This window comes from Alternaria triticimaculans, assembly GCF_023758025.1.
Source record: "Alternaria triticimaculans strain BMP 0046 chromosome Unknown scaffold_40, whole genome shotgun sequence".
NCBI classification, from domain to species: domain Eukaryota; kingdom Fungi; phylum Ascomycota; class Dothideomycetes; order Pleosporales; family Pleosporaceae; genus Alternaria; species Alternaria triticimaculans.
In genome coordinates, this window is record NW_026055997.1 from 79,592 (window position 1) to 106,032 (window position 26,441).

The following is a 26,441-nucleotide window of genomic DNA, read 5'->3' on the forward strand; positions in this document are numbered from 1 at the left end:
CCATACATTCCACATCTTCTCTTCCAATACCCGTACTTGTTTTATCCATATTCGCATAATACTTTGTAATACCCTAATATCGCTTCCTTGACGGAACATAGCGAGACGACTCTATCATTATGAAATTCCTTATTTTTTTCCTACCATCAGTCACACTTGCCGCCCTCGCCTCAATCTCACAAAATGATGTGAAGAGCGGCGGCGGCTGCAAGCCCATGACTGTCCTCTTTGCCCGCGGAACGACTGAGTTGGGCAATATGGGTTCAATTGCTGGACCACCTTTTGCTATCGCTCTTGGCGCGATGATGGGAGGTGCTGGTAACGTCGCTGTTCAGGGCATCCAGTACCCAGCAGATGTGCCTGGTTTTCTTGTTGGTGGAGACAAAGGAGGCAGCCAGCTCATGGCACAGATGGTCGGACAGGTTCGGGCCCAATGCCCGGACACTACACTAGTAATGGCAGGCTACTCGTAAGTAACACACTGCCCTCAATATCTTTCACATGATTCGCAAGTCTAACAAGAGATCTAGACAAGGTGGTCAGCTTGTCCACAATGCTGCTGATATGCTTAGTGCCGAGGACTCGGCATTTGTGTCTAGCGCAGTCATATTCGGTGACCCAAACAACGGCAAACCGGTCGGCAAAGTCGCAGCAGCAAACACTAAAATCATCTGCGCACCTGGCGACCTCATCTGTGCAGGCCAGCCTATCATCTTGGCACCTCACCTGTCGTATGGTGCTAACGCGGCTCAGGCCGCGCGATTTGTTATGAGCAACATGGCAGCTGGTGGTGCGGCGGCTGGAGCGGCAGCAGGAGCAGGAGCAGGAGCTGCTGCTGCTGCTGCTGCCAAGGGGGCTACTAAGGGGGCTGCCACTCGCGCGGTGCAAGCAAAGTACTTCATCTCTTAGACCCCGGTGTCGGTGTGTAGACTCCTCTTCACGTGATGCGCTATATATCTATATCTCCTCTATTGTAGTAGCTGCAGGCCAGCCTACATTACGTTGTCTACATAATTATAAGTAAATAAATCTTCAAATCCGTTTCAGAGTTCCCCTGCCCCAGAGTCACCACACATGTGCGTCTTCCTCGATATGTCTGGAGCGCTCATTCGCAACCTGGGTTGGACTTGACTATGTGTGTAGAGCCGTCTGATGAACACGCATACGAACTGCAACGCTTGTCGACCGGGGTCGCTTGAACAAACGGTCAAGACATGAAGTCTACTCAATGATCTTCGATATCTTGGAGAGCTGGCTGCATCTGAGAGAAAAGGAAGAGCAGTTAATCCCGTAGCAGCACCTCAGTACCGAGAAGATTGCAATATACACCGAGACACTGTTCGACAGCAGTAAGAGCTATGACTCAAATGAGAGGCATGATGAATTTTATTGGGAAGAAGTATATCGACCAGATAGTGAGTGATACAACATGGCCTGTTGAGTGAGCAGGTGCGCGACGCTACAAAGAAGGGCTGAGGATTACCGAGAACTCACGGCGAAGTCGGGTTATCTTAACACCAGCATCCCATAGACTCCACTAGTCGATTCTGAGAATTTGGGAAAAGACGTGTGAGGACTGCGGAACGTGCTCAACAAGCTTCAAGGCGAAAAGACTAGGGCTCGACTATTATAAAGTGGGATAACTAGACAAGCTATATACAGAAGCTAAATGCTGTGGTATCATACAACGTCAAGGCTCAGGGAGAAGTTTCCCAATCACTCATTATCCTGACTGCTCGTTGCTTGCCTGGCAGCTTGTCTCTGCGACAGTGTTTACACTCTAAGCAGGCAGCAAGCCACAGCATATGAAGCGACCCCATCCATTCCTCTTTGTACCCTTTGGTTTCTTTCCACTCGTCTCTTCCTCCTCCTCGCCAACAACACGGAGGAACACCTCGTCCAAGGTGGTAGGCGAAACCGAGTAGTATTCCAAGCCTAGCTCTTGGCGATTAGATTCTAGCAACTGGATGAGGCCGGGAATGCCGCCTAGATCAGATGCTGAAGCAGCTGAGGACGAAGTGTTGATTTGATGAACCTCTGCTTCGGTGACCTTGCCATCTTGAGCATTGTCAAGATGCGCGGGCGATGCAGTCGATTCGGGGGAAGCAGCCTTGAGTACTTTGAATCGGAGTTGTCCGTGGCCTCCACCTCGCGAACCCCACTTGTCGAGCTGAACACCGGGAATCTTCCTCTGAACCCATTGCTTTACGGCTTCCATCTCTTTTTCTGTGGTTTCGGGTGCAGATTTGAGCACAAGCTGTACGACCCAAGCATCGCCATACTGCTGCCCTAGATCACTGACTGTCCCCAGCGCAAGCATTTTGCGCTTCATGATACCGACGCGGGTGGCGAGCTTGTCCGCTTCTTCCATGGAATGAGTGGTGATCAACAAGGCACGCCCAGGTGCCGCTACACCGAGCAGTGTGCGCCACATGACTCTCTTCGCAGCTGCATCCATACCCGAGGACGGTTCGTCCAACAGTAAAACAGACGGATTGCCCATCAATGCAATGCCCAGACTGAGCTTCCGCTTATTACCACCCGAGAGTTTGGACGCGAGACGGTCGTGAAAGCGCCCCAAACTGGTAGCCTGGAGGATCGCATCAACACTGGTCTTTGGGTCGGGGACGCCGCGAGCGCGAGCGTAGAAGTACAGATGCTCCGTTACTGTCATTGAATCCATGGCATCGAATTGCGGACACACACCGAGATGACCTCGTGCGGCTGCACGCTTGCTGATGATTGAGATGTCTTCGATCAGAACGTCACCACCTCCGTTGATGTGTGTCGTAGGATGAATGTCTCCACGGATGAGCGAGATAGTCGAGGACTTTCCAGCACCATTGGGACCAAGAAGAGCGAAAACCTGGCCTTGGGGGATGCCAAAGGTGATGTCGTTCACAGCGTGATTGGAGCCGAACGTTTTGTGTAAATGCAGCGCACGTAGGCTGTCTTTGCTCTGCTCAGCGCGTGTTATTTCGGCAGCGACAGCAGGAGGGATGGTATCCACGTTCTCTTCCGAGTGCTGCTGACGGCTTTTTTCTCGGTTGAGAAACGCGGGTCGGTAGCCCGAGTCCCACCACACGAGAGCGGTGAAAAGCAATATGATTTGTACAATGAGATACAAAATGGGTCCTCCGTACACTGTCAAAGCGCCAGGATAGCTGGGAATTTGATTGCCATCGCATAGTACGCTGAAAGAGTTGAGAGAAAGCAGTTGCGTCCTCAGTAGGCTTGCTGAGGGCGAGATCAACGAGACAGTCCAGTGGAAGTACTGAATGTAGGAGTCAATGGCGTATGCGGGTGCGTAAGTCAGTATGGCCATGTAACCGATAAAGTATATTAGGTAGAGCGACACCATGCCTCCAGCAGCGAAGGCAAATGCCGCCAGTTGCGACGTGACGACAATGGAGATTAGGTAAGCAAAGAGCGTCGCACACAGGCCGTAGAGAAAGAACACCACGAAGAGGTACCCTGGTGCATACCACGCATCGGAAGCCTGTAGCAACGTTAGCCATGCAGATTTGTATGTGCCAATAGGAACTTACTGCAGCAAAGATCCCTGTAGTGACGGCAGAGATCACAAGCACGAACAGGAAATCAAACGCCGTGTATGCCAGCCACAGTGGCACAGCCCGGATACCGTTGCTGTAGTGCAGCGCTCGGACATTCCTAAGCCGCTCTTGTGTCGGATATAGAGCAAATAGCGCTGGGTAGACACACATGGCCAGGCCAAAATACAAGATCAGCTGTAGCGTGTCGCCCATATTAGGAGCAAATGGCACGGCGAATTGCTGGTACTGTGTGGAGATGGTGATGTTTGTCAAGATGTTGTCGAGAGTATTCAGTGTGATGAGGCCACCAATGACACCGCCATTAGCAAGGTAAGCCATGAGTGGCGGGCCGTTATCATTTAGGAAGAAGCCACCGGGTGTGATGTTGCGGAAACGCGTGTTGACGTAGTCGTTGAATTCATCGAGTGTGTCCACGAGGTGAAAACTGTCCTCGGAGACTCCTGTTCGTTGAATGATGGTGTCGATAGCAGGACCGACGGTACTTGCCGGACCGATGGGGATGAGAGGGACATCGTCTACGTTGGAAAGCGAGAATATGGTAGGGTCGTTAGCGCTGGCTCCAGGATCGCATCCCACAGCCTCGTAATCCTTTAGGAACAGTGTGACTAGTCCCGCCGCCACAATCGGAAGGAGTAAAGCGAATATGTAGGGCCAAAAGTTGCGTTTGACAATGGTGATACGCTTCTGTACAAGTATGAGTATCTGCCTGAGTAGACTAGTGCCACGACCTTTGCTCATTTCTAGCGTCTTGTCGGTGTCAGAGTGATCTGAAGGTACGTCTCGATCCTTGTCCGACGTTGGGGTTCCAGCTTGCCCACCGTGGTCAGCGTCCATTAGGTTGTACTCCTCGACTTCCTCAGCATTGGCCAGGAAGACATCCTCCAATGTCGGGCCAACAATGTCGTAGTTCTTGACGTCATGATGTCTCAGAATATCAACGAATTTGGTGGCGGGCAGTGCGTTCTCGAATTGGTACTGTAGCATGCCTTCGGAAGGTGCCGGTTTCTTGATGGCATCCACTGGGGGCTTGACAGGAGCGTCTTTCGGATACGTAACGTGGTATCCAGCGCCGACTTCATGTTTGAGCTGAACCGAAGTACCCTTGGTTTTGAGGATACCGCGGGAAAGGATGGCAACGTAGTCGGCAAGGACATCTGCCTCGTCGAGAAAATGTGTCGTGAGCAAGAAGGTGCGGTCACCCCGCTCAGCGAGTAGAATCTCCCAGATCTTCCTTCGCGAGAGTGGATCCAGTCCGGACGACACCTCATCGACGCAGCAGACTTTTGAACCGCCGGTGAACATCATGGCCAGCTGAAGCTTGCGCTTTTGACCCCCAGAAAGTGTGCAGGACTGTGCTCTGATCTTGTGCCCCAGATCGCAAGCGCGTATTAGGTTTTCGATGGTATCTTTGGTATCGTAGGTGCCGGTTGACTTTAACTGGTTAAAGATACGAACGTGTTCGTAAACAGTCAGCTCATCCCACATGACATTTTTCTGGGGGCACAGTCCAAGGCCTCCGGTGCCATCAATCTCGATCGCTCCACTAGTGATGGAGTTGAGACCCGCGATGGCGTCCAGCGTGGTGGACTTGCCACTACCATTGGCACCAAGCAAAACCATAATCTGGCCTTTGCGCGCCTTCATGCTGAAGTCTTGCACGGCGACGACTGTTTCCGGTGGCTTGACGCCGAACTTGGCAAGGACGTTGCTGCGAAACCAACTGGGAGTCCAGTGCTTACAAAAGTTTGTCAGGATGATGTTGTGATCCGGCGAAGACGTTGTAGTCTTCCGGTCGGCCGAAACGGTGCCGTAGAGCCAGCGCTCAACAAGAGCGCCCAGAACAGGGTACACAAAAGTCTGTATAATGGCAAATATGCAGAAGACGATGCCGGGAGTAGTCCAGATGTGGTCCTGGTAGTCGGGCGCGGCTTGGACGAGGTTCATTCCAACGAGCTGTCGCTCAAAACGGGCCACGCAAATAATGAAGAAGACGTAGTTGATGGACGGAAAGAGCAGGCTCAGAACGTATACAGCAGCCGTGCTGAAAGGTCCAGCGACTTGGGCGATGATGGCCAGGAGGATCGGGACGATGACGATGGTGATACCAGATAGTTGGGCTTTGCGGAAGAAAGCTGCGCCGAAGATGGAGAAGCTGGTCAAGGACAGGCCAGCAAGGATGTGGAAGATGATCAATATGGCAGGGTTGGAGGTTTGGAAAGCCAGAGCCCAAAGGATGGCGCCCATAATGACCCAGCCCGGGAAGTAGATGATGTCGAAAGCAATATGCATGGACAGAAGACGGGCAAACTGCGTGTGCCATGGCTTTTTGGCGGGCGACATGGCTTCGACCAGCTGGGATATGCCGCGTTCTCTCTCCTCGGCCATTTGCCCCGTGAGCTGATAGGTGACGCCGCACACGCCAATGTACAGAGCCACGCCCATGATGTTGATGAGTGCGCCCATGTACAGGGTCCTGATGCGATCGTCGTATTCTTGCTGCGTACGCTCTGTGTACGGGTACTCGTCGGTGGCGGGGATGGCAGCAGAGCCCTCGACGGAGGCGATGGCCTGGTCGATGGCGCGCTGGAAGGGCAGAATGTAGATCTGGACATCGTTGTCGTCCTGGCCCACGTAGATTTCCTCTCCCAGCGCTCCGTCGGATCGGATGGTGTAGTTCCAGCTCTCGCCCTGGCCTTGGCTCGGACTGGAAAGGAAGGACACTGCACCATAGCATGTGCTGGCGCCCCGCAGCGAGCTCTCGCACGTCGAAAGCAGTTGAACATCCTGCTGAATAGTCACGGCCTGCAGGCCAGCGTCGCGGACCTGGGTGGATAGCTGTGCAATGACGTCTTGAATGTCGCCACCAGTGTGTCCGTTGTTGACGAAGACGACCTTGTCACGGCCGCCTTGGGCAGCGCTGAGGGCGTCGGGAAAGGAGCGGATGAGAGACGGCTCACCGATGCCGTACTCTGACGGCGGGACAAAGAAGTTTTTCGCATAAGATATGAAGAACATCTGCGGCAGAGCCCTGGTTAGCCATTGTTGTGCGGAGGGGGGCGACGAGGCGTCGACATACAAAGATAATGGGAGCCCAGAATGCGCGGACACTTGTGAAGAACCAGTGGCGCACAAAGACGACGAGGAGCGTCTTCTTGGTGAGGATCCATGTCTGGCTCACGATTGCGCCCGCCATGGTGGCTTTGTAGTCTTGGAGCGTCGTCTCGAGATGGGGTCGCAGTCGCTACAAGGCCGCGCGTGGAAGCATCCTGCTTCTCTTGGGAGAGTGGAAGGGCGCAGAGAGCGTCTTGAAGCATGGATGGCGAAGAGACGACGCCAATGCCGCGCCCCGTACCCAGCGTATACGGAACGACGCCGAGCAGACGACGTCTTGTCCGACGTCTTGGACCCGCGCCAGCCCTCCAGGGCCGTCGCCATGATCCACATGGGGCGCCAAGCTTGGAAAGTGCCAACACGCTGCGTGCCTGCCCAGCGGCCCGGCTTACCTCAGCCTGCTCCCGTAGCTGGGTCCAGGTCTGTGTCTGTCGCGACGCCTGTCTACCACAGTTGGCATGCCTGAGCACGCTGTTCGAACGCGGCTCGGCGACTGCATCCGCCCAGACAGCGCCCAGTCATGACAAGCCTCGCGTGCACATCCTGGCATCGCTGCGCCTCCTGTCCTGTCTACCGTCGCGTCATCGATTGTGTGCGACGCGGTAGGGCCATCGTGCCATGACCTGCCCCAGACGGGCCGACGTGTGCCGACAGCGTGGTTTACAGTACACCGTCGCCGCAACCTCACCTCATGCTAGGAGAACAAGTCTGGGTCCGTCGAATATTCACTCACGCCCTTTGCGTCTTGATATGCTTGTCCGCTCGGCTTCGTGTGCCCCAGTCACGCACGCAGCTCTTCTCCAGGTTCCCGAGGTCTGGTGGGGACCTATCGCTCATCTGGGATAGTCACGTGATGGGGTGGTATCGGCCGCCCTGGACGAAGCTATGACGGGGGGTTCGTGGCTGCCGAGGCCGTGGCACGCGTCGGCGCAGCCTCCTCCCACAGCAGCGGCATCTCTCCTGCGCAACGACGACGACGACGCCGACAAGCAGCTCGCCATGGACTTTGACGAGGCGCTGCCCTCTTCGCCGCCGCCCTCTTCGCCGCCGTGCGCGGGCACCGAGGACCTCGCGCCCAGCCCCTTCTTCGAGCGGCACCCCACGGCCTTCACCACCAAGTCGAGCTCCCCTCCGCCCGTCTTCTCCAGCGACGACTCGTGCGAGTCGGTCGACGTGGCCAACTACGAGTCCCCGCGCATACACAAGAACAAGCGTAAGGGCGCGTGGTGGGACACGCACGCGTCTGCCCACGCCAGCCCCCAAGTCAAGAAGACCAAGTTCGCGCGCAACTTGGACTCGGGCATCTACATGCTCAGCGACGCGACCAGCAGCTGCGACGACCTGCCCCTGCCCCCGTACATGCCGCCAGCCTCTCTCCGCGCCGCCGTGTCGCTCCCCCGCTCGCTCCACGCGCGAGCTGCCGACGATGAGGCCATGGACGTCGACGTCGACGTGGCGAGACACGCCGCTCCAGCGGCCGTCTTCAACCGGCACATCGACGACGGCCTTGCCGCGGACCGCGAGTCGTACGACCTCGTTGGCCTCGACCTCGCCGACCGCGACATCACACGCATTGGCGAGCTCAATTCCGTCATCAGCCACCCTCCCGTCTACGACAACGAGCTCCCCACGGCGGGCCAGTACCGCTCTCTGCTCCCCAGGCTCCACGTCAACCTCGGCAAGAACAAGCTCCGTCGCCTCGTGCCCGCTTTGTTCCACCTCGACGATCTCACTGGCCTCTATCTGCGCCAGAACGACATCGACGAGCTTCCCCAGCAAATCAGCCGCCTGCGCAAGCTCGAGGCCCTCGACGTATCCCTCAACAAGCTTCACTACCTCCCCTTCGACATCGTCACTCTTCTTGCCCCACATGGAAACATGACCCGCCTCACTCTCATGGGTACCGATCTGCTCCAGCCAATGTCCTTCCGCCGCTTCTCCCTCACCGACTACCAGAAGCAACACCAAGGGCCCCTTCGCCACCTCGATGACGTACGAGAAGACGCAAATAAGCAGCTCGCTCATCTCTATCCAACGCTGGCAACGTGCCAAGACCGCGACCAGGCTGTCTGGCGCATCCGCTATTTCGAGTCCTGGGCCAACTCTTTTGGCGGTGCAGACGACGCCCGAGAGTGCGCCGCTGAAGATGTTGGCTTCTATTCGCACCACCCTTCGTTGCGCCTAGAAGCTTTAGTAGAGGGCGATGCCGTTGCCCACGCGCCACGGTACATTGCTCGGACTCTGGTTTCTTACTATGGGCAGGATGGCAAGCTTCTCAAGGGCTCTCCAAAGCTCCCTACTTCCGACCAGGAACACTACCCCGTCATCATCGAGACGAATCAGGGTACATACGGCCTACCTTCCTCACCGTGGTTCGTCCCTCCGTGCACAAGCAAAGTTTCCTCCCTCTTCACAACGACCCTGCATATGGCACTTCACTCTTTGGAGCCCCACAAAATACGCGACTACCTTAGCCCGTGTGCTCTCCCCATGGTGGAAGCCATTCTCTCGCGAGCAGAAGCGAACGCTGCCGACGGATACGGTCTCTTCCGCGAGTGCCATGTCTGTCGCAAGCATTACGTTGTGGCACGCGCCGAGTGGGTTGAATTCTGGAGTCGGGGCTCAGGTGACTTTCTTCCACTGAGAGTTAGCGTATGCTCGTGGGGTTGTGTACCTCCAGGCATTGTCAAGAGACCGCAGAAGGAATTGACATGGTGAGGCCAGGAGGTTGTCAGTTGATGCCAGACAGTAACGTGAGATGTTTATTGTAGTCACAAACCATCAAGTTGTGTCGTGAAACAAGTCATACTCTTGCAGGAATACACCAAAGACACTCGGGTTGCATCGGTCACACAGTCTCCGACACGCCTGTCTATCCCGACACCTAGAACACTACCCGTGGACTCGAGATGTAGCTAGGTAGAAATCATGTAGCAACTCCCATATCCATGCAGTAACACCTTCTTGGCATGGTGCTCAACAGCCATCGTACCTTGGCCCGTCTACTCCACATGCGAAAAGCCCTTGGCGGAAAGTGCGCTAATCTTGCTGGTCGCGTTTACGACAGCTGCTCTACATCACTCCTATTCCGAAACTTAAGCGTGTTGCCTACGCTTGGAACATGTATGGCGGAATGATGACAACCGTAGCTGCCTTTCTCAGCTAGATGGATTGCTAGCCGAAACAGGCTTGGACGGCGTTGTTCGGACGATTGCGATAACAACACGCCGTGTTAGTGGGCATCCCTGGTGCATCACTACTTCTTGTAGGCCTATATCTCGTACTCCAATTCCTGATTCGATACCAAGATGTAAGGCTCGCCAAGCACACCTGGGCATGTTCTATGTGCGAGCGTGTTTGTCGTGCCTTCCGAGACCACCTGCACACAAGCACTTCTACGCAGCTGCGCAGTTCCATGCTGCACCCATGGATGTGCAGATGGAATCGAACATCTCTACAAGTAGCCTAGCTCGTCTATGAACACTGAAGAAGCTTATCAGCTCTTGTACTCTCTTGCCGTTGTCCTTATCGGCGCCTATCTTCAGCCCTGGTTCGTATCCTTGCCAGTCTCGACTCGTTCCACCGGACCATCGTCCGCGGCTTGACGTGAGCGTATGGAGAAAGCCATATCAGCGTTCATCTGGGGTTATCATGTCCGGCTTGGTGAATCCGCGTGGGACTACGTATCGCAGCTGGACAAGCATTCCTTGGTTACACGGCTAGCATGCTGACCGGGTTTACTTGATCCGACTGCATGCAAGACTCTTATCTACAATTCAACTCCCTTTTCTACTTCTTGACTGAGTGTTTACCGTCAGAGTCCCAAAAGCAGTCATGTCCGAGAAGAAGGCAGAAGACTCGGCTATCGGAGAACAGAGCGTGGACTATGGCATTGGCCATGTTCGCAGGTCGCATACGGCGAGTCGCAGGAAAAGCTCCGCTGTCGATCCAGAGATTATTGCAGGAGAGATATTCGACGAGCGTTATGAGACTACGCAGCGTGGTCTGAAGTCACGGTCAGTAGACCCCTCTTGATACCCTATATCCTCAAAGACTGACGGAACGTAGACATGCTCAAATGATTGCGTTGGGTGGCACAATAGGTACTGGGCTCTTTGTCGGCTCAGGCCAAACCCTCGCTCGTGGCGGCCCGGCCTTCATCCTGTCCACGTACATCGCCATGTCGTTCTTGATCTTTTGTACCGTTGCGGGTATCATTGAAGTCGCGGCCTATCTGCCGACCCCGGGGTCTTCCATGGTAACTTGTGGCCGTACCCAAGGCATGTGACACACGACTGACCTTGTACCTTCAGAACCTTTTCGGTTACCGCTATGTGTCGCGCTCTATGGGGTTCGGCCTGGGTTGGCTATACTTCTACTCGCTCGGTATCCTTGTGCCTTACGAAATCACGGCAGCCGGGTTGGTCATTGAGTATTGGAACCCGCCCGTGAACATCGCAGTGTGGATCACAGTCATGATCATTGTCATCGTTGGACTGAACTGCTTTCCAGTCAGGTTCTACGGCGAGACAGAGTTCTGGTTTGCCGGAACAAAGGTTATCATGATTTTAGGGCTCCTGATTCTGTCATTTGTTTTGTTTTGGGGTTAGTAATACCCCTGCACAAACTGCGTATGATACAACCACTGACTTTATACATTTATCTTAAAGGCGGCGGTCCACAGCATGACCGACTCGGCTTCCGGTACTGGAAGAACCCTGGCGCGGCGAATACGTATCTAGAAGAAGGAAATGCTGGGCGATTTGTGGCCCTCTTATCCACTATGGTACTCTCTGCTGTAAGCATGCTTCCGGCGAAGCCTTATATCTACTTGTTTGACCCTCATGTCTAGTTCCCCTTCACGTTTGCTCCCGAGCTTCTCGTTGCAACAGGTGGCGAGATGCAGTCACCGCGTCGCAACTTGCCTACTGCGGCACGCAGATACATATACCGCCTACTCTTCTTCTATGTTGGCAGCGTACTGGCTATCGGAATCATTTGCCCCTCCGACGACCCCATCATTACGTCTGGTGGTTCCGGAGCTGGCTCGTCGCCCTTTGTTGCAGGAATTAAGAACGCTGGCATCCCCGTGCTGGACAGCATCATCAACGCAGGTATCATCATCAGTGCATGGTCGTCCGGAAACTCCTTCCTATTTTTGTCCTCGCGCTCGCTATACGCGCTCGCCCTGTCTGGCAACGCACCTTCCGTCTTCAAAGCATGCACCAAGTCCGGTGTACCGTATTGGGCTGTTACTGCCTCTTCGTTGTTCTGCGTTCTGGCATACCTAAACGTAGGCAGCGAGAGTGCGGTCGTCTTTAACTGGTTCGTGAATTTAACAAACACGTCTGGATTCATCTCCTGGATCTGCTGCGGCATCATCTTTCTGCGCTTCCGGAAAGCCTGCGAAACGCAAAACATCACGGATCTTCCATATCGCTCACCGGTGAACAAGTGGGGTGCTTGGTGCGTCATCATCAGCTTTACAATTCTCTGTTTGGTCAACGGGTTCGATGTCTTCTGGCCTGAGAAGTGGGACGTTAGCTCTTTCTTTACTGCGTACGTGGGTATTCCCATGTTCTTCCTGTTCTATGGGGGGCATCGGATTTGGGCCTGGAGCGATAGTTGGGCTTATGATCCAGCAGAGGTAGATCTGAAGACGGGTATGGATCAGGTGCTTGCTGAGGAGGTGCCGGCGCGAACAATGAATATGAAAGGGCCATGGTGGAAGAAAATCACCTTGCTTTGGCAATAGACGCGAAGGCGCTTCGAAGAGCTGTACGACAGGGGCAGGCAGCTATCGGTTCTCCCAAGTCATGTTTTTGTTCTACCATCATTCATTATGCAACATCTCGGACATTGCCCATCAAGCCTCTTCTCTTATATCCCCCTCCCGGACGGTCCCGTAACGTCCTGACTGAGGGAAGGAGACATGCCCGTGTCATTTTCCTAGCATCCTCCGATGGAATCTGATGGAAGGAAGCACACCATCGTCTTCGGGGCCCAGGCTTCGCAATGGTGGGTACTCAAGATAGCAGCACGTGAGGGTCAGAAGAAGCTGCGTAGCTCCGGACGAAATTAGCGCCAAACGTGCCGCCTGCGTCATTGACCAGCTGGAGGGAGGTGGGGCCGGGTGGCTGGGTACCGCATCATCAACATTCAGCCGACTACGCTACTACGCTTGTCCATTGCTTCATCATCTGCAACCGACTACCGTATCTTCCCTAACTTCATCAAGTTCATTCTGGTACAATCCATCTCAGTCGTCTTCATCTTCCTTCTTCCGCTGGCGGTTCAGCTCATCGATAACCTTCTTGCCACACGCCAAAACCTCCAGTGTCCGACTCTTGTTATCGTGGTCTCTTGTTTCCGGGACCAAGAAATATGTTGTTACGGCACCTGCTAGCATGAAAGCGCTCATTACTTGCAGGATATGTCCGAAATTCTTGCGTTCCCATTCAAAATCGCTTGTGGGTTCGGATTTGTCGGATTGGAATGCATATGCCAGAAAGACTTGCACCACCCAAGACCTATGGTGCGAGTTTTCGAAGTCAGTAAATGTCTCATATGCAGTTCTTCCGCGGTTTGTCCTCACCCGAGTTTGCCACTAGCCGCAGCTATGCCGTGGCAGGTGCACCGGTACCTCGTAGGGAATATCTCGGCAGGGATAACTTGATGCACGAAATTAGTAGATGTTTCACAACAGGTCGCACACGGATATCACTTACTAAAAGTCGTCACATTCGGTCCCAGGTTGAAGGCGATGTGGCTGAGCACGTAAAGCACAATGAGTCCCGAGCGACTGCTGTCGAGTAGGTTGGTCCAAGCACTTCCGGTTACGATGAAGAGAACGAATAGAACCAAGAACCCCCAGAACTGAATCACTTTTGGCGAAGCATGCTTGACAATCTTGATCATTAGCAGGCCGCCGACAACTGTCCCTATGGAAACCATCACCAGGGTGTGTTTGCTATTATCACTCAACGTCTGGTAGACGGAAGATCTGCTGTTGTTGTTTCCCTGCCAGATGTGGCTGACAATTTCTGGTGAAGAGAGGCCCAACCCATAGACTGTCTCAAATTTAGTGGTTTTACCGCAGTGGTCTGGCAGTGTACCTACACGCGAAATCGAGAAACAGCCAGGCCAACGACGTTCCTAGAAGGTTTTGCCAGTTTTTCTCCGCTATAAAGAATTGTTTTGCGTCGGCCCACGAGGCAAGTGGAGGAACAAAATCCGGGTCGCCTGGAGGAAGCCGGCCGCGGGGCGCTGCGGCGGGACGAAGATGTACGTCACTGAGGCGGTGTCCGGAGTCACTGTCGCTCTCAATCTCCTCGTCGGGTGCAATCACCGAAGCGTTGGTCGATTGCCTCGATACAGGCCTCGAAACTTCCTGTGTTGCAGCCAGATCTAGCAGTTCCCTCTCGCCATGTTCGGGGTCTGTTCCGGGCGCACCAAAGTAGTTCGCCGTATCTTCGAGGGTGCTTTTTGTGTTTTGCAAGATGTCCAGCGTATACCTCGGACTCTCTGGTATCGTGAATCGAAACAGCAGAGCGATGAGAGCCGGCACAATGCCGATCCCAACTACGAGCCTCCAAAGTCGATCGATAGCTCGGAAGCACTCCAAGTCGGCAGGCTGACAAGACTGCGTGGCCTCCTTGATCCATGGCTTGTACGACTCCACTGCAGCAAGTGATAGAACATTGGCGAGCAGCTGTCCAACAGGTTGGGCGAAGAAAACCCAGCTCAACATTCGCGCACGATGTTTGCGAGGTGCGAACTCGGCAGTAATGACCTGAACCCACGATTAGCATCAGCACGGTCACGTTGGAAACAATACCTACAGCACTCAAAGGGTAGTCCGCCCCGATACCGATCCCTAGTTATCGTCAGTCTTACGATGCATTCGTACATCAATTCGCTTCTTACCCATGATCGCTCGCCAGGTGATCAGCCATCCTCCAATTGCCATGCTGTTCTTCTCCCCGTTCGAACTCATGAGCAGCAGCATTGTGCCAACGATGACGATTACCAGCTCAAGACCATACATTTTTCGTCGGCCCAATATGTCTGCCGCGAAGCCGAATCCTATCTGGCCGACCATTGTACCCGCTAGTGTGGAACACATCATGGCTGTCTTGACAGAGGACGGCACCGAGGGTATACCGCCTTCGTTGCGATTAGGCCAGTAGACATAACCGAGCATGGGGGTAACGACATTCAAAGCAAAAAGGCCGAACGAATCTGTTAGGAAGCCGATCCCAGCTACTACTACTACCCAGACTTGGAAGGGCGCTGAATCAATCGTCGCGAGAGTCCACCGTCGACGCCTTATCTCCTGTCCATCGGATTAGCGAGAGAAGATCGATCTTAGGACTACTACGAGTGGCAGAGGGAAACCTACCGGTATACCGCTCCCGCCTGTTGTCATGTCCGGCACCCCAACTTGATGGCCTCTCATTGGACGCATGATCCATTTACGCAGGCCCATTGTAGCGATAGGGGTGACAGAACTGTAACAGTATGGTAGTTGTACCTACGTGCGAGGGTTCCGGCAATAGTCAGTATGTAACGGGGTCTGTCGTGCAGAACCGCCTTGGGGCAGCATCTTTCATATTGTGAATGCGCAAAGCTTCAGCCTCCACCATGACACGGACTACCGAAGGCAGATTTCAGACAGCGTGCATAGCCCGATACCACAAGGCAAACCGGTCAACAGAAGAGGACGTATGCGAACTGGCGCTATTCGTGCGTTCTCAATCAGCGCATCCAATCTCGTTTGGTTCGCCGAAGTCAGGCTTGGTGGCGTTCATTGCCGCGATCCAAGCGTCCAGGCCTTCATCACTGGAGTCCTTTGGAGTGTGTGGTTGCTGCTGATGTCTAAATCATGGTGCATTCTCCGGCTCCTCCCGTCTGCGATGCTTCCGAGGTCGTTCAGCTGCGAACGCTGCGATGAGTGGGCAACAGCATCTTGCTTTATGAAATCCGGTTCCTTGTGAGTTCGTGCAGGCTGCATCAAAACATGTTCCGAGATTCCAAGGGAAAGCCACACGTGGCTGAATCGAGCCCTGGAGTTGGCTGGCCCGTCTGGTAGTCGACCATGGCCGTTCGCTCCCCCACGTGTTGATCTTCGCAACCTCATTGAACGCCAAAAGCTACTATGCCGAATTAGGCGTACCATTCTAATACCGCCACATGCACAAACACGAGCTGTCCGCCACCTTTGGATAAGCTCATGTCTGCCCTGGGCTGCCCTGATTGCTGCCGACAGTAGAAGGCTTCGACGAGTTTGCGTGCCTGAGCGGTAGCAGGATGTCAGCAGCGCCGTGAGCCACCCCCCAGATGCCGGAGCGGTCTACCTTAGGCTAGCTCTATCGGAAGCGTGACGAAGAGACGACCGTAAGCTCAGGTGGTTCTTACTACACCAGCTTGTCCTTTTCATGGAAGCCTGATGCTTGGACGATGATTGTCCCTACTGTGCACCAACAGTTCTATAACGTATGAGCAGTCTTTACACAAACTCTGTTGCGCTTGAGCGCGGCGCAACCCTACGAATATGTCCTTTGGGTGCAGTCCGTCCGATGTTCTGAAATTGTTGGAGATTTCGACCCGTGTATATCTTGCGTTCAAAGGTATGGCGCCAGCTACCCCCCTCTGGTGGCAACCGTCAGGGACCACCTCGCTCATCATTGCAACTAGATGCCAACGAAAATTCGGAAGCGCAAGTCAGTGGGCTTGTTAAGGAATTCACCACATTCCATGGCTGTCTCAAAGAGCTGGGCGAGCTAATGAGACAATATGGCCAGCCGCTACGTGAGCGTTCATCTGTGTACTACATTTGCGGCATGCACTGACGCGAGATAACAACGCGCAGCATTCCCTGTCCAGGATTTCGAAGACACGCTGAAGAAGTGTGAAAAGACCTTGGAGCCATACGCTGAACATCTCGTCGATAAGAAGATGACCGTCAAGAAGTTCATCTTCACGATCAGATACATCGGGATGGAAAAGGAGATCGATGGGCTGAGGAAACAGATCAGCGGCCATTACCAAGCGCTGAACATGTGCATTTCCTTTCTGCAATTGTAAGCCTCTTTCGTACTCGAAACAACAGTCGCTGACCGTCGTTAGGCGGCTACATCTCGAGGCAACCAAGCAGACTCAGCGTCTTCTCGACGCTGCGCCGTCTCGTACAGTAAATTTAGGCGGCCGCGCTTACTCCACAAACACTCTTGGTGTTCCAAGCAACCGCGCACCACTGGCACTCGCGTCTTCCGACGAACACCCGTTGTTCAGCGAATGGAAAATCTTTGATCGATGGCTGCAAAGTGAGGACGAACGTGTTGCTCAAGAAGCGGGACTATCGCGGCCTCTTTCTCTGGGAGACACACCTGCTACGTTTTCTACTGGTGATGTTCAGACAGCTGCTGTACTATATCATCTGAGACGGCAGGTCGATGACGCGATTTTCATCGAGGAGAATCGCGCAAAGCGAGCTACGGCGGAGAAACGCTCACACTTGGTCCCAAGCGACGCGATGAAGCAGCAGGTCCGCAACATGCCACCAGCTCCATTGCGAACCTATACCCTCGAGACAGATCACTCCGGGAACTTCACCATGTTTGGCCAAGACAGCTTGAGTGACTCCACGGGCAGCAACCGCCCGACCTTGAGTCTACAGCCATCGTCTCCAGATTACTTTGGATCAGTCGATTGGTCGCAGTCGCCTAGACCGACATCGCTTGAGCCTAATAGGATACCTTTTAGTTCCACAGTTGCCTGTAGCGAAAGCTCTTCGCCCGCATCACCGTCGTCAACGGGTACTGCCTCAGAGAAGCCCTTATCTCCCACTTTGCGGCGCAGTCTCTCGCGTACATCCCTGGCAACCATGACATTAGGAGACGCTGCACTCGACTGGAAGCGAATATGTCGCAACGTTCAGGTCGAACGAAAGTCTCTGAAGTACGGATCCGAAAATCACGAGTGCGAGGTTCGGTGGCGATATCGAGAAGATACTGGCATCTCGCTGCGAACAGTCTATCACTCTAGCCAAGACGGGAAGCTTCGAACATGGACTGAACAGCACTTTCCTGCTACCGGGCCAGCGATACCCTTGACTACCACGTATGTTGACGGTGCAGTGTCTGTCGATTTTCCGCGCAGCTCGTTCGGGAAACTCAACAGGCAGTATATTGACATCAAGTACACGTTCATTGGCCACGAAGCAGCAAACAGATTCCAGACCTTGTTGTACACCAACAACGGTGCCGACTCTGCTAATCTCGAATTTGATCGACCCATATCGAGCATATCCTCGGATCACAATCCGACTGAATGTCGTGGAAGAAATTTGCGGCTGTGGCGGCGTACCGAGACGCATCTAGCCGATGGTGGGCTCGTTACGTCTGAGGTCTTGATTCTGCTGTTTTACACGAGCGCATTGGAAGAGGATGGGCACTGGGTCGAGGAGCCGCACTACGCATTCGAATGGCTCACGGAGTCGGTCTATAAGAAAGACAGTGACAAGCTTACGCTTCTCTTCTCAAAAGACGCACCGCGTTGGGCGACTGATAAGGTTTTCAAACGCCGCAAGTCATCCACACAGACGGATTCCGAAGCAGCGAATCCGTCTCGCAAGAAACGCAACGACTCTATGGAAATGCTACGGTTTTCTCGATCAGACAGCGTTACTTCAGGGTCGTTGAGCGGCTCGCCGATTCCTTTGAAAGATATATCGGGAGGTGGTGGTGGTTTCTCGAGGGCTGCTAATCTGAACCGGTTTGGGTATTCGGCGTTAGAGATCAAGTTCCAGAGCAGGAAGGACAGGATGGCGTTCTTAGACATCTGGAAACAGTACGTCAAGCCGCTGAGTGTGTCCTGAAGATTGCAATGGGCAGATAGAAAGTACAGGGCGCATTGTACTGTACCGTGGTTTTATGCACAGATATCCGGAAGTCCGACCTTCCAAGCAGACGGACTGTTGAAGATTAATATTTGGAACAAGAGGTGTGCGATGAGAAAGGCTCCAAAGTGAATGTAGTCGTCTTGTCAAGCACAGACAGGGCATACTGGTTGCTGTAAAGCTTCACGAAATCTAATTGAGACGAACATCGCTTTGTAATGCTAGTAGCGACAATCACAAAGTTTACAAAACTGCCTCGTTATTGAAGAAGTGTGCACGGCTTCGATCGAAAACACCTGATTGCGGGCACCACGGATGCGCATGACACGTCGTCCGCACGGACTTTGCGCTTATCCAACTCGGGTGCTGCACATGTATTACGTATCGGTCTATGATGTACTCAGCGATGACACGTTGGGAAATGCAATGAGGCATTGTCCGCGGAATGAAACCTACATGGGATCGTAGCAGGACTTATAAGCGAGTCCGACTCATTGTTGAGGGCGAAGGGTTGGAAGGCGAGGGCCTGGATCCTGTGGGCGGCACATTTCATTTTACCCGCATCAAGTTGTCCTTGCATGTACGTATACGAGAAGGCGTTCCGATGAAAGATGTACCCCTCATATTTGAAGCAGTCATGATCTGATTGGGAGTTGGGGCGAGAGCTAGATAATTACAAAAAGCCACCTTTCATCACGCTTATCACAGCTTGGAACCATGACGGAAGCACCTCAGAGCTGGAAACAGCTTGTAGTAGAACTTTTGAATAATGAGAACCATGACCAGTAATGACGGAATGTTGCGCGATCAACAGTATGTAGACATCCATGTAGAAGTAAATCAAATACAGGTCTTATTGGCAGCCATTTTGCCGAACTCATCCACATTCAGGACAGCACCTTCTGCATCGTATTCAATCCTGACCTGCTGGTTGCTCGAGACAGAGGGATCGCCTACAAGGTAGTTGAGCGGTTCGAACCTCATGGCCGAATGAGCAGAGCTGAACATAGTATTGGGCAAGTCGCCGGTGTGCGGAAGATGGTGCATGCCGAGATTGAACCAAAGTACTCTGTGTTCTGTTAGTAGTTGATATATTACGGGGTGCAGTATCAACAATAGATGGAGAAAGGAGGTGGGTTTACGAACAAATCTTCTTGATCCAGACTCTCGTCGTCAAAGAAAGTCTCAAAGTTGACAAGCGGATCGTCCTTGGAGAACTGGTTATTGGCATCCGCAGCCCTTGGCTCAGTGTCCTTTTGCTGTGTGACATAGAAGTCGTGAGTCACAAAGGCACCTGTCTTGCCAGTGTTTGTCGAGTTCGTTTGTGTAAGGTGGATGGTGCCGGCAGATCTTTTGATTCTGTAACCTGGGTACTCGCCATACGGGTTCGGTGTGTCCCTATTGACAATGGCGTACAACACGTTATCGTTCTCGGCCCAATTGATCATGGACTCGCTCTCGTCGGCTACCCAAGATCGCTCAGCCTTGAATGTATTGTATACGCGACCCTGGCTCCAAGGATACGCTGTCGAAGTCGGCACAAACTGTAGCTTTTGTACACTGTTCTTCCTGCCGTTGATGTCAAGATCGACCTTGAAAGTGAGGGTGTGGTCGTGCGAGCTACCCGAAAGGAAGTCGTGTATATGGAAGCCGTACTCAGGCTGATCCTCCCAGTAAGCAGCGGCAATGTATCCAGAAAAGCGTGAAGAAACCTCGATACCGCCATCGTAGAAGAAGCTGTAGTCGATGAGGAAGTCGTAGTTGCCTACTGTGGCTACCGTGCGCATGACGAACTGGATGTTCTTTGCTACGCTAGTGTGTGGCGCGGATGGTGAAAAGGAATGGCGACGGATTGGGTAGCCCGCGTCGAATTCGAACAAACATATAGCGTCGGCTTGTGTCTTGACCGTGTCGCCTTCTGTCCATGTTGCAGGTAGGTATGTAGCATGACTAGGGCAGTCATAGCCTCTGACAAGAGGCTGCAAGGTCGATCCCATACCACTCGTGGTATCGAAGAAGGTCGCTTGTGATTGGAAAGGGTCGGAGCCGGAGTATGATGTCAGAGCCTCCTGCAAGGACAACTCGTAAATGATGCGTCTGCCTTTGTATTTGATGTCAAACAACGACAGGCCAAGGTCCTGAGAGACGGCATGATAGAGGGTGAAGTCCATCCAGGATATATATCCCTCTTCCGTATCGATCTTGAATCGCTGGTCGCCCTGAGCGACAGAAGCCGGCGGCGGTAGGTTGTCCAAAGGCATGGGCGTTCCCTGCCTGTCGGTAGACGTCCAGTTTCCCAGTACGTTTGGTGGTGGCGTCTCATAGTCGGGAGCGTTAATTGCGGCACGGAACTCTTCTGTGCTGGCGTAAAATTTGCCATACGAGTACCAACCGACAGCTTTCCAGGTATCCGAGATTGGTCCGGTCAAGTCAAATTTCACAGCGAATCCGAGTGGCTCGACGGTAACACTGCTGAGATTGGTGCCAGGGTCCGCAAATGCTCCTGCCCAGGAGATGGTTCGGCCTTCTTCATCCCAGAACGGGCTTCCAAATCTAAGACCAATGCTACCAGTAAGAAAAGTCTGTATGCATGTAAGCCTTTGTTGTTGTATGTTGTGGCTGGCTTCCACTCACAGTGTTGAACAATTGCATTGAGATATCCTCAGTCTCTGTCGCGAACCTCGTAAAGAAACTCGTCGCGTCGCTGGGTGAATACATGGGATGCATTTGTGTTCGACCTGGTTGGGAGTTTTGGAACGGGAAAGTCAACGGTTCGACCGCAGTCGCATTGGTTGCTGGCAACGGTCCCACCATGTACTCTTGCCAGTGCTTGTCTGTCGAGTTGGTGGTACCGCTTTGAACAGTAGCTCGCGCATAGCGCTTTGGAGCCGTAGCATTGCTGTCAAGGAAGGGAAGAGTATCCGTCTTGTTGGGATGAAGAAGAGCAAGCTGTACTCTGATATCGTATTAGTGTCCGGCGAGTGAGAGGTGTGTAGCAATGGTCGACTTACACGTAACTATCGCGGCTAGATCCTTGGTTGCCAGTCAAGCTCATTCGCTCTTGGAGAAGTTCATTGACACTAGCAGCTTCCTCCTCGGAAAGGGTCTTCCACGGGTTTTCATGCGGTGCACTCACTGTGGGCTGGCGGTCGTTGATCGTGTTATCCTGCGCTGTGGAGAAGGTGACCAAGACGGCAGCACCAAGCGTTAAAGAAGAAGTCCACTTCATGTTGAGCAGGACGAAATGGAACGAGCGTGCCGTTTCCGACGTGCAGACCTCTGCAGATTATATGCCCGTCTACTGGCCCATGCCTTTGTGGTAACACGGTAGGTCTAGGGGCGTTCGTGCTGTCATCGTGCGTGCGCATCCCCGTGGCTGGCTCGCGTCCTTAGCGACGAGAAGCTATGCCTCAGACATCGGTTTGTTGAGCAGCCTCAAAAAATAACATCACACTGTTGCTTTGCCGCACGCCGTAGGCAGGAAAGGAAGTGATCAGCGCCAGGGTCGCTTTCTGCATGTTGTGCAAGGGAGATTCAGCTCCACATCCGAACGTCACGGACGGAGGCGCCTCCTTTACATGATGCAGCTGCAGAAACGATTCTCGCGACAAGAAACACGAGTGGAGACGCAGAATCGGGAAAAAACATGTTGCTCGAGTGTAAAGGTGTGCCCGAAATGTGGTAGAAGTGTCGCGCACGACTGGTAGCTCAGGGGCGGAGCCTGCCTTCCGGAAGCTTGGTACGGTAAGGTACCCCGCAGAAACAATACCGGGAAGAAGTAACTAAGCAAACAAGCTTTTTCTGGCTACCTGTCGGTTCCAAAATTTGGTCGCCGATGCTACCTACCTAGATGCGCGATACATGCTTCTGGAATGCTGCAAATAGAACAGCCTGCGTTCGCTCACACCCCCGTTAGTGGACACCTGCAGTGTCTTCACGTGTCCTGCCCTTCGCCACGCTACACCGTTCCAAATCCCAACCTCTCGTCATCGCCTTCGGTTGTCTGGCCTCTGCTTCTCTCCTCTACTCTGCGTTTTGCGGTCCTGGTCCCACTTGCTCCTTCTCTCCGCAAGTCCTGGCTTGTCTTTCTTGACTCCTTGTATCTGGTGCTCCAGGACTTTCCCCATCACAACCAACATGTTCATAGCCGACTTCATGGCTATGAACATTTTGGAGCTCCGCTCTGGTGTCATGACCATGTATACCTTTGCGTCTGTTGCTAGAAATTCTTCCAAAACTAGGAGATCGGAATGAGCGGGGTTGCGAAGAGCAGCTTTGAAAGCGATCTGGTGGACTTTCCGGGCGGCTATATATTGGTTCGACATTATTCAATACGCCTATCTGGACAGCGTTGTGATGTTGCTGTTATTTCAAGCGTATATTCCCGGTCACGGTGCAATGGGAGCGAGAACATGCGCTTTCGTTTGTATAGATCCATTTCTCATATTCTCGTCACCTTTCATCAGTCCCAGCACGCGATAATCAAAATCACCAGTCCGTCGTCCGTGCGTTCGTTTGCGATTGCAAAAGGACGAATCAAACTTGAGCACAACGCCGAAGCAGAAGGCGTATTCCAGAAGCCAAAGCGATACGCAATACGAAATGTACAACGCTAAACGACCATGGTATATCTGAGCTTTTCTGCACAATCATAAACAAACAGTCCCAAGTCCACATACAATAATTTGCAAAGCAAAAACACGCTGTTCCTGACGCTGCCACAGCATGTGCATAGCTGAGCGAAGGAAGCACGGAGGAAATGGCCAAGAGACGTAAGACCAGCCAAGCGCATGTACACGATGACGTACAAGACGCGAACGAGGAACACAACACAGGGTGTGCCGTAGGATCGATCGCAATATACCACCGCTGCAATTGCAACTGCTTTGTCTCCATGTGATTCAATCTTACTTCTTCTTCTTGACAGAATCCTTGCGAGCGGTGGTACCAGCAGCCCATCTGAAGAACGGTGATGGGGCGGGCTTCTTGCGGGAAGAACTCCCAGAGCTGCCACTACCGCTAGGCATGACAACAACTGCAGGTGGGGGTGGTAGCGGACCGCCAGCAGAATGCCCAGGAGGTGGCGGTGGTGGTGGTGGAGGAGCCATTGCTCCCGCAGGCAAGCCGACTGGAGGGGGTGGGAGTTGCACAATGTGTGCATGTGACAGAGATTCTCGCTTCCGGCTCTTGTCCCTCTTGCCCTTTCCCTTTAGTGGAAGATGGCTTGACATGAACATTTGAGCGTCCGGTGGAGGGGGCGGTGGCGGAGGAAATGCCTCCTTCGGCGGCTCGGGCGGAGGTGGTGGAGGCTCAGGCATTGGCCACATGTGCATGGTGATGGCCCAGTCGGGTTGAATCATGGTTTCCCAAACCTGGGGCAGGATGATCTCGCCATCAGGTCCGACGAGGTCGTAGTGGCCTTCATGCACATGAGGACCAATCACATCGACATGCAGGAAAGCTTGTTTGATCAGTTCTTCCATACCCTGATAGAATGTTAGCATTGGACTTGAACTCGTTGTTGGTGGGACATGCCTTCCAAGTCTTGCATAGTTCCCACGGAAAGCTAAACTTGCGGCCAACGGCGTCCTTGAACTTGATCGGGGCCTTTGGAGCATCGGAGGGCTTCAGCTTCGCAGCTTCTTCTTCCGCGGCCTTCTTTCCCTTTTCAAGCTCCTCTGCAGCAGCCTTTGCCTCTGCCAAAGCCTTCTCATGGGCCTTCTTGGTCTCTTCGGCTTCCGCGGCCGCCTTCTTCTCGGCCTCCTCGCGTGCCTTTTGCGCTGCTTCGAGCAGTGACTTTGCCTTTTCCGCAGCGGCTTTCTTCTCTTCGGCAATCTTGGTGGCCTCTGCATCTGCGGCTGCCTTTTCGGCTGCACGAGCCGCGTCCGCGGCCGCCTCACGCTTGAGTTGCTCGTCTTTCTGGGCAAGGATAAGGCTCTCGAGCTTGGCGAGCTTATCCTCGTCGCCCCTCTTCTTTGCCTCGGCAGCTTCCTGTGCAGCCTTCTCAGCCGCCTCTTTCTTTGCCTTCTCCTTCTCTATTTTGGCTTCTTGCTGAGAGATGAGCAGGTTCTCAAGGCGATCAAACTTGGCCAGCTCGGCGTCTCTTCTCGCCTTCTCGGCTGCCTTTCTCTCTTCCTCCTCTTTGCCTAGCAAGAGCTTCTCAAGCTTAGAGAGCATGCCCTCTTCTTTTGGGTCGGGTTGCGGAGATTGTTGAGGCGGTGGCGGAGGCATCATGGCCATGGGGTGCATCTGTTGCATGAGCTGCTGGTGCATGGGCTGCTGCATGAGTTGCTGCTGCATCTGTTGTTGCTGCATTGGCTGCTGCATTGGCTGCTGCATTGGCTGGAGCTGCATCTGCATAGCCGGAGTTTGAGGGGGCTGGGGTTGTGGGGGTGGTGGGGGTGGAGCAGGCGCGGCGGGCGGATGGTGTTCTTCTTCGGGCTGGGGCTTCGGGGTAGGGCGCTTCGAGGGAGGGTGCTGCGGCGGAGGGGAGGGATGCTGTGCATGTCCATAAGGCGGATACATGTGAGGCGGCATGCCATACGGTGGGGCGCCGTATGGTGGGTAGTAGCCCATTGGCGAATAAGGCATCATGTCCCCCGGGGGCGCTGGCGGCATGGAGTTGCGATGGCCTCTGCGCGGCGGACGCGAGTCCTGATGGCGCGAGTCCTGGTATTCGGGAAAGTAGCCGGCTCGCGGATCTGCAGCCGAAGGGGGGCCCTGGGTAAAGGGATTCTGTCCATTAGGCGCAAAGGGATTCTGGGCATAGGCGGCGTGTGTGTCGTGGCCAAACGGAACCAGCTGGCCCGCAGGCGACTGGGTGCCACCGCCGGGGAAGGCATATGGGAAGCGTGGATCCGACATCAAGCTCGGGGCGTAGCCGTTGGGGGCATGCTGGGGAATGTGGCCCCAGCCAGCACTGGGATGGCCCGGAGGGTGGCCAGGGCGGGCCGACGGGGCGTATGGGTAGTCGTCGTCGTCATCCTCGCCGTCGAGAGGGTCCTGGTGGTGGACGGATTGGGGCCTTGGCCGCCGCGGCCTGCGTGCGCGCTCCAGCTTGCTGCGGCTGCGGCTGCGGCTGTGGCTCGGGAGGCGCGAGGGAGGGTCTGGTACGGGGGCTGCGTGGCGCGAAGAGGCTCGGTCGCGGTGCGAGGGCTTGGGTCGAGGTGCTCGCGGGGGGGCTACAGCAGGTGGGGGGATCGCGTGGTGCGGCGCAGGCTGACGGTGGACAAGGCGAGGGCGCGAGGCAGAGTCGGAAGGGTTGATCTCGTCGATGTAGTCCCACGAGCCCTCGTCCTCTTCGTTGTCGTCTGTGTCGTCCTCTGGGATGTCGTCGTCGCTCTGCTCCTCCTCGGCGTCTTCGTCGGTCGCGTCCGAGGTGCTGTACTCGTCCTCGCTGGCCGAGACTACCTGGATGCCGGCCGAGTCGTCGTCGGTGAAGTCGTCGTCGTCGTCTTCGAAGGCGCCCGTGTGGTTGTTGACAGTGATTCCCTTCCGGAGTCTGATGGCCACGTTAGTGTCGCCCTTGACATGATAGCGGCGCGACGCAGCCTGGGGCAGGGCGCGACCGTGGGGCAGATGGGCTAGGACTAACGGCATGACCTTGTCCGGGCGGCGGGGTGCGGGCGATGGGATGGATGGGAGGGGAGGGGAGGGGATGGGATGCAATGCAACGGCCAAGGTGGAGCAGTCGAGGGGCTGCGAAGTGCGGGCGCGAGGGCCAGAAGCGCTGCACTACAACAGTCTGTACAGCAGTTACAGCAACGACACACGCTGGGTGCGACCGGCAGACGGCGGTCGTGCGGGACAGTCGCTGTCTTGGGGCGGGCAGGAGAGCAGAGAGCGCTGGGCGGCTG

The 26,441-nt window shown here is 54.3% G+C and overlaps 8 protein-coding genes across 8 annotated transcripts; 4 read left to right on the forward strand and 4 right to left on the reverse strand.

The window, feature by feature from the left end:
- Window positions 1–119: 119 nt before the first annotated feature.
- J4E78_010830 (uncharacterized protein) lies at window positions 120–909 on the forward strand (the record flags this gene model as incomplete). The annotated part of the gene is made up of 2 exons (XM_049371406.1): window positions 120–469; window positions 531–909. 2 exons carry the CDS (start codon window positions 120–122, stop codon window positions 907–909), a joined length of 729 nt encoding a protein of 242 aa, XP_049216885.1.
- Window positions 910–1,780: 871 nt separating this feature from the next.
- Window positions 1,781–6,768, reverse strand: J4E78_010831 (uncharacterized protein; the record flags this gene model as incomplete). Its single annotated transcript, XM_049371407.1, has 3 exons — window positions 1,781–3,499; window positions 3,549–6,590; window positions 6,652–6,768. The coding sequence occupies 3 exons, from the start codon at window positions 6,766–6,768 to the stop codon at window positions 1,781–1,783; spliced, it is 4,878 nt and encodes a 1,625-aa protein (XP_049216886.1).
- Window positions 6,769–7,571: 803 nt separating this feature from the next.
- J4E78_010832 (uncharacterized protein) lies at window positions 7,572–9,404 on the forward strand (the record flags this gene model as incomplete). The annotated part of the gene is made up of 1 exon (XM_049371408.1): window positions 7,572–9,404. The coding sequence occupies one exon, from the start codon at window positions 7,572–7,574 to the stop codon at window positions 9,402–9,404; it is 1,833 nt and encodes a 610-aa protein (XP_049216887.1).
- A 1,116-nt stretch (window positions 9,405–10,520) lies between these two features.
- Window positions 10,521–12,441, forward strand: J4E78_010833 (uncharacterized protein; the record flags this gene model as incomplete). Its single annotated transcript, XM_049371409.1, has 5 exons — window positions 10,521–10,702; window positions 10,755–10,944; window positions 11,000–11,291; window positions 11,357–11,484; window positions 11,539–12,441. 5 exons carry the CDS (start codon window positions 10,521–10,523, stop codon window positions 12,439–12,441), a joined length of 1,695 nt encoding a protein of 564 aa, XP_049216888.1.
- A 504-nt stretch (window positions 12,442–12,945) lies between these two features.
- On the reverse strand, window positions 12,946–15,174 carry J4E78_010834 (uncharacterized protein; the record flags this gene model as incomplete). The annotated part of the gene is made up of 7 exons (XM_049371410.1): window positions 12,946–13,216; window positions 13,282–13,357; window positions 13,415–13,756; window positions 13,806–14,478; window positions 14,528–14,562; window positions 14,613–15,021; window positions 15,088–15,174. 7 exons carry the CDS (start codon window positions 15,172–15,174, stop codon window positions 12,946–12,948), a joined length of 1,893 nt encoding a protein of 630 aa, XP_049216889.1.
- A 1,297-nt stretch (window positions 15,175–16,471) lies between these two features.
- Window positions 16,472–18,564, forward strand: J4E78_010835 (uncharacterized protein; the record flags this gene model as incomplete). The annotated part of the gene is made up of 3 exons (XM_049371411.1): window positions 16,472–16,502; window positions 16,558–16,768; window positions 16,815–18,564. The coding sequence occupies 3 exons, from the start codon at window positions 16,472–16,474 to the stop codon at window positions 18,562–18,564; spliced, it is 1,992 nt and encodes a 663-aa protein (XP_049216890.1).
- An 861-nt stretch (window positions 18,565–19,425) lies between these two features.
- Window positions 19,426–21,814, reverse strand: J4E78_010836 (uncharacterized protein; the record flags this gene model as incomplete). Its single annotated transcript, XM_049371412.1, has 4 exons — window positions 19,426–19,654; window positions 19,732–21,167; window positions 21,220–21,541; window positions 21,597–21,814. The coding sequence occupies 4 exons, from the start codon at window positions 21,812–21,814 to the stop codon at window positions 19,426–19,428; spliced, it is 2,205 nt and encodes a 734-aa protein (XP_049216891.1).
- A 1,678-nt stretch (window positions 21,815–23,492) lies between these two features.
- Window positions 23,493–26,184, reverse strand: J4E78_010837 (uncharacterized protein; the record flags this gene model as incomplete). The annotated part of the gene is made up of 2 exons (XM_049371413.1): window positions 23,493–24,071; window positions 24,169–26,184. 2 exons carry the CDS (start codon window positions 26,182–26,184, stop codon window positions 23,493–23,495), a joined length of 2,595 nt encoding a protein of 864 aa, XP_049216892.1.
- Window positions 26,185–26,441: the final 257 nt, after the last annotated feature.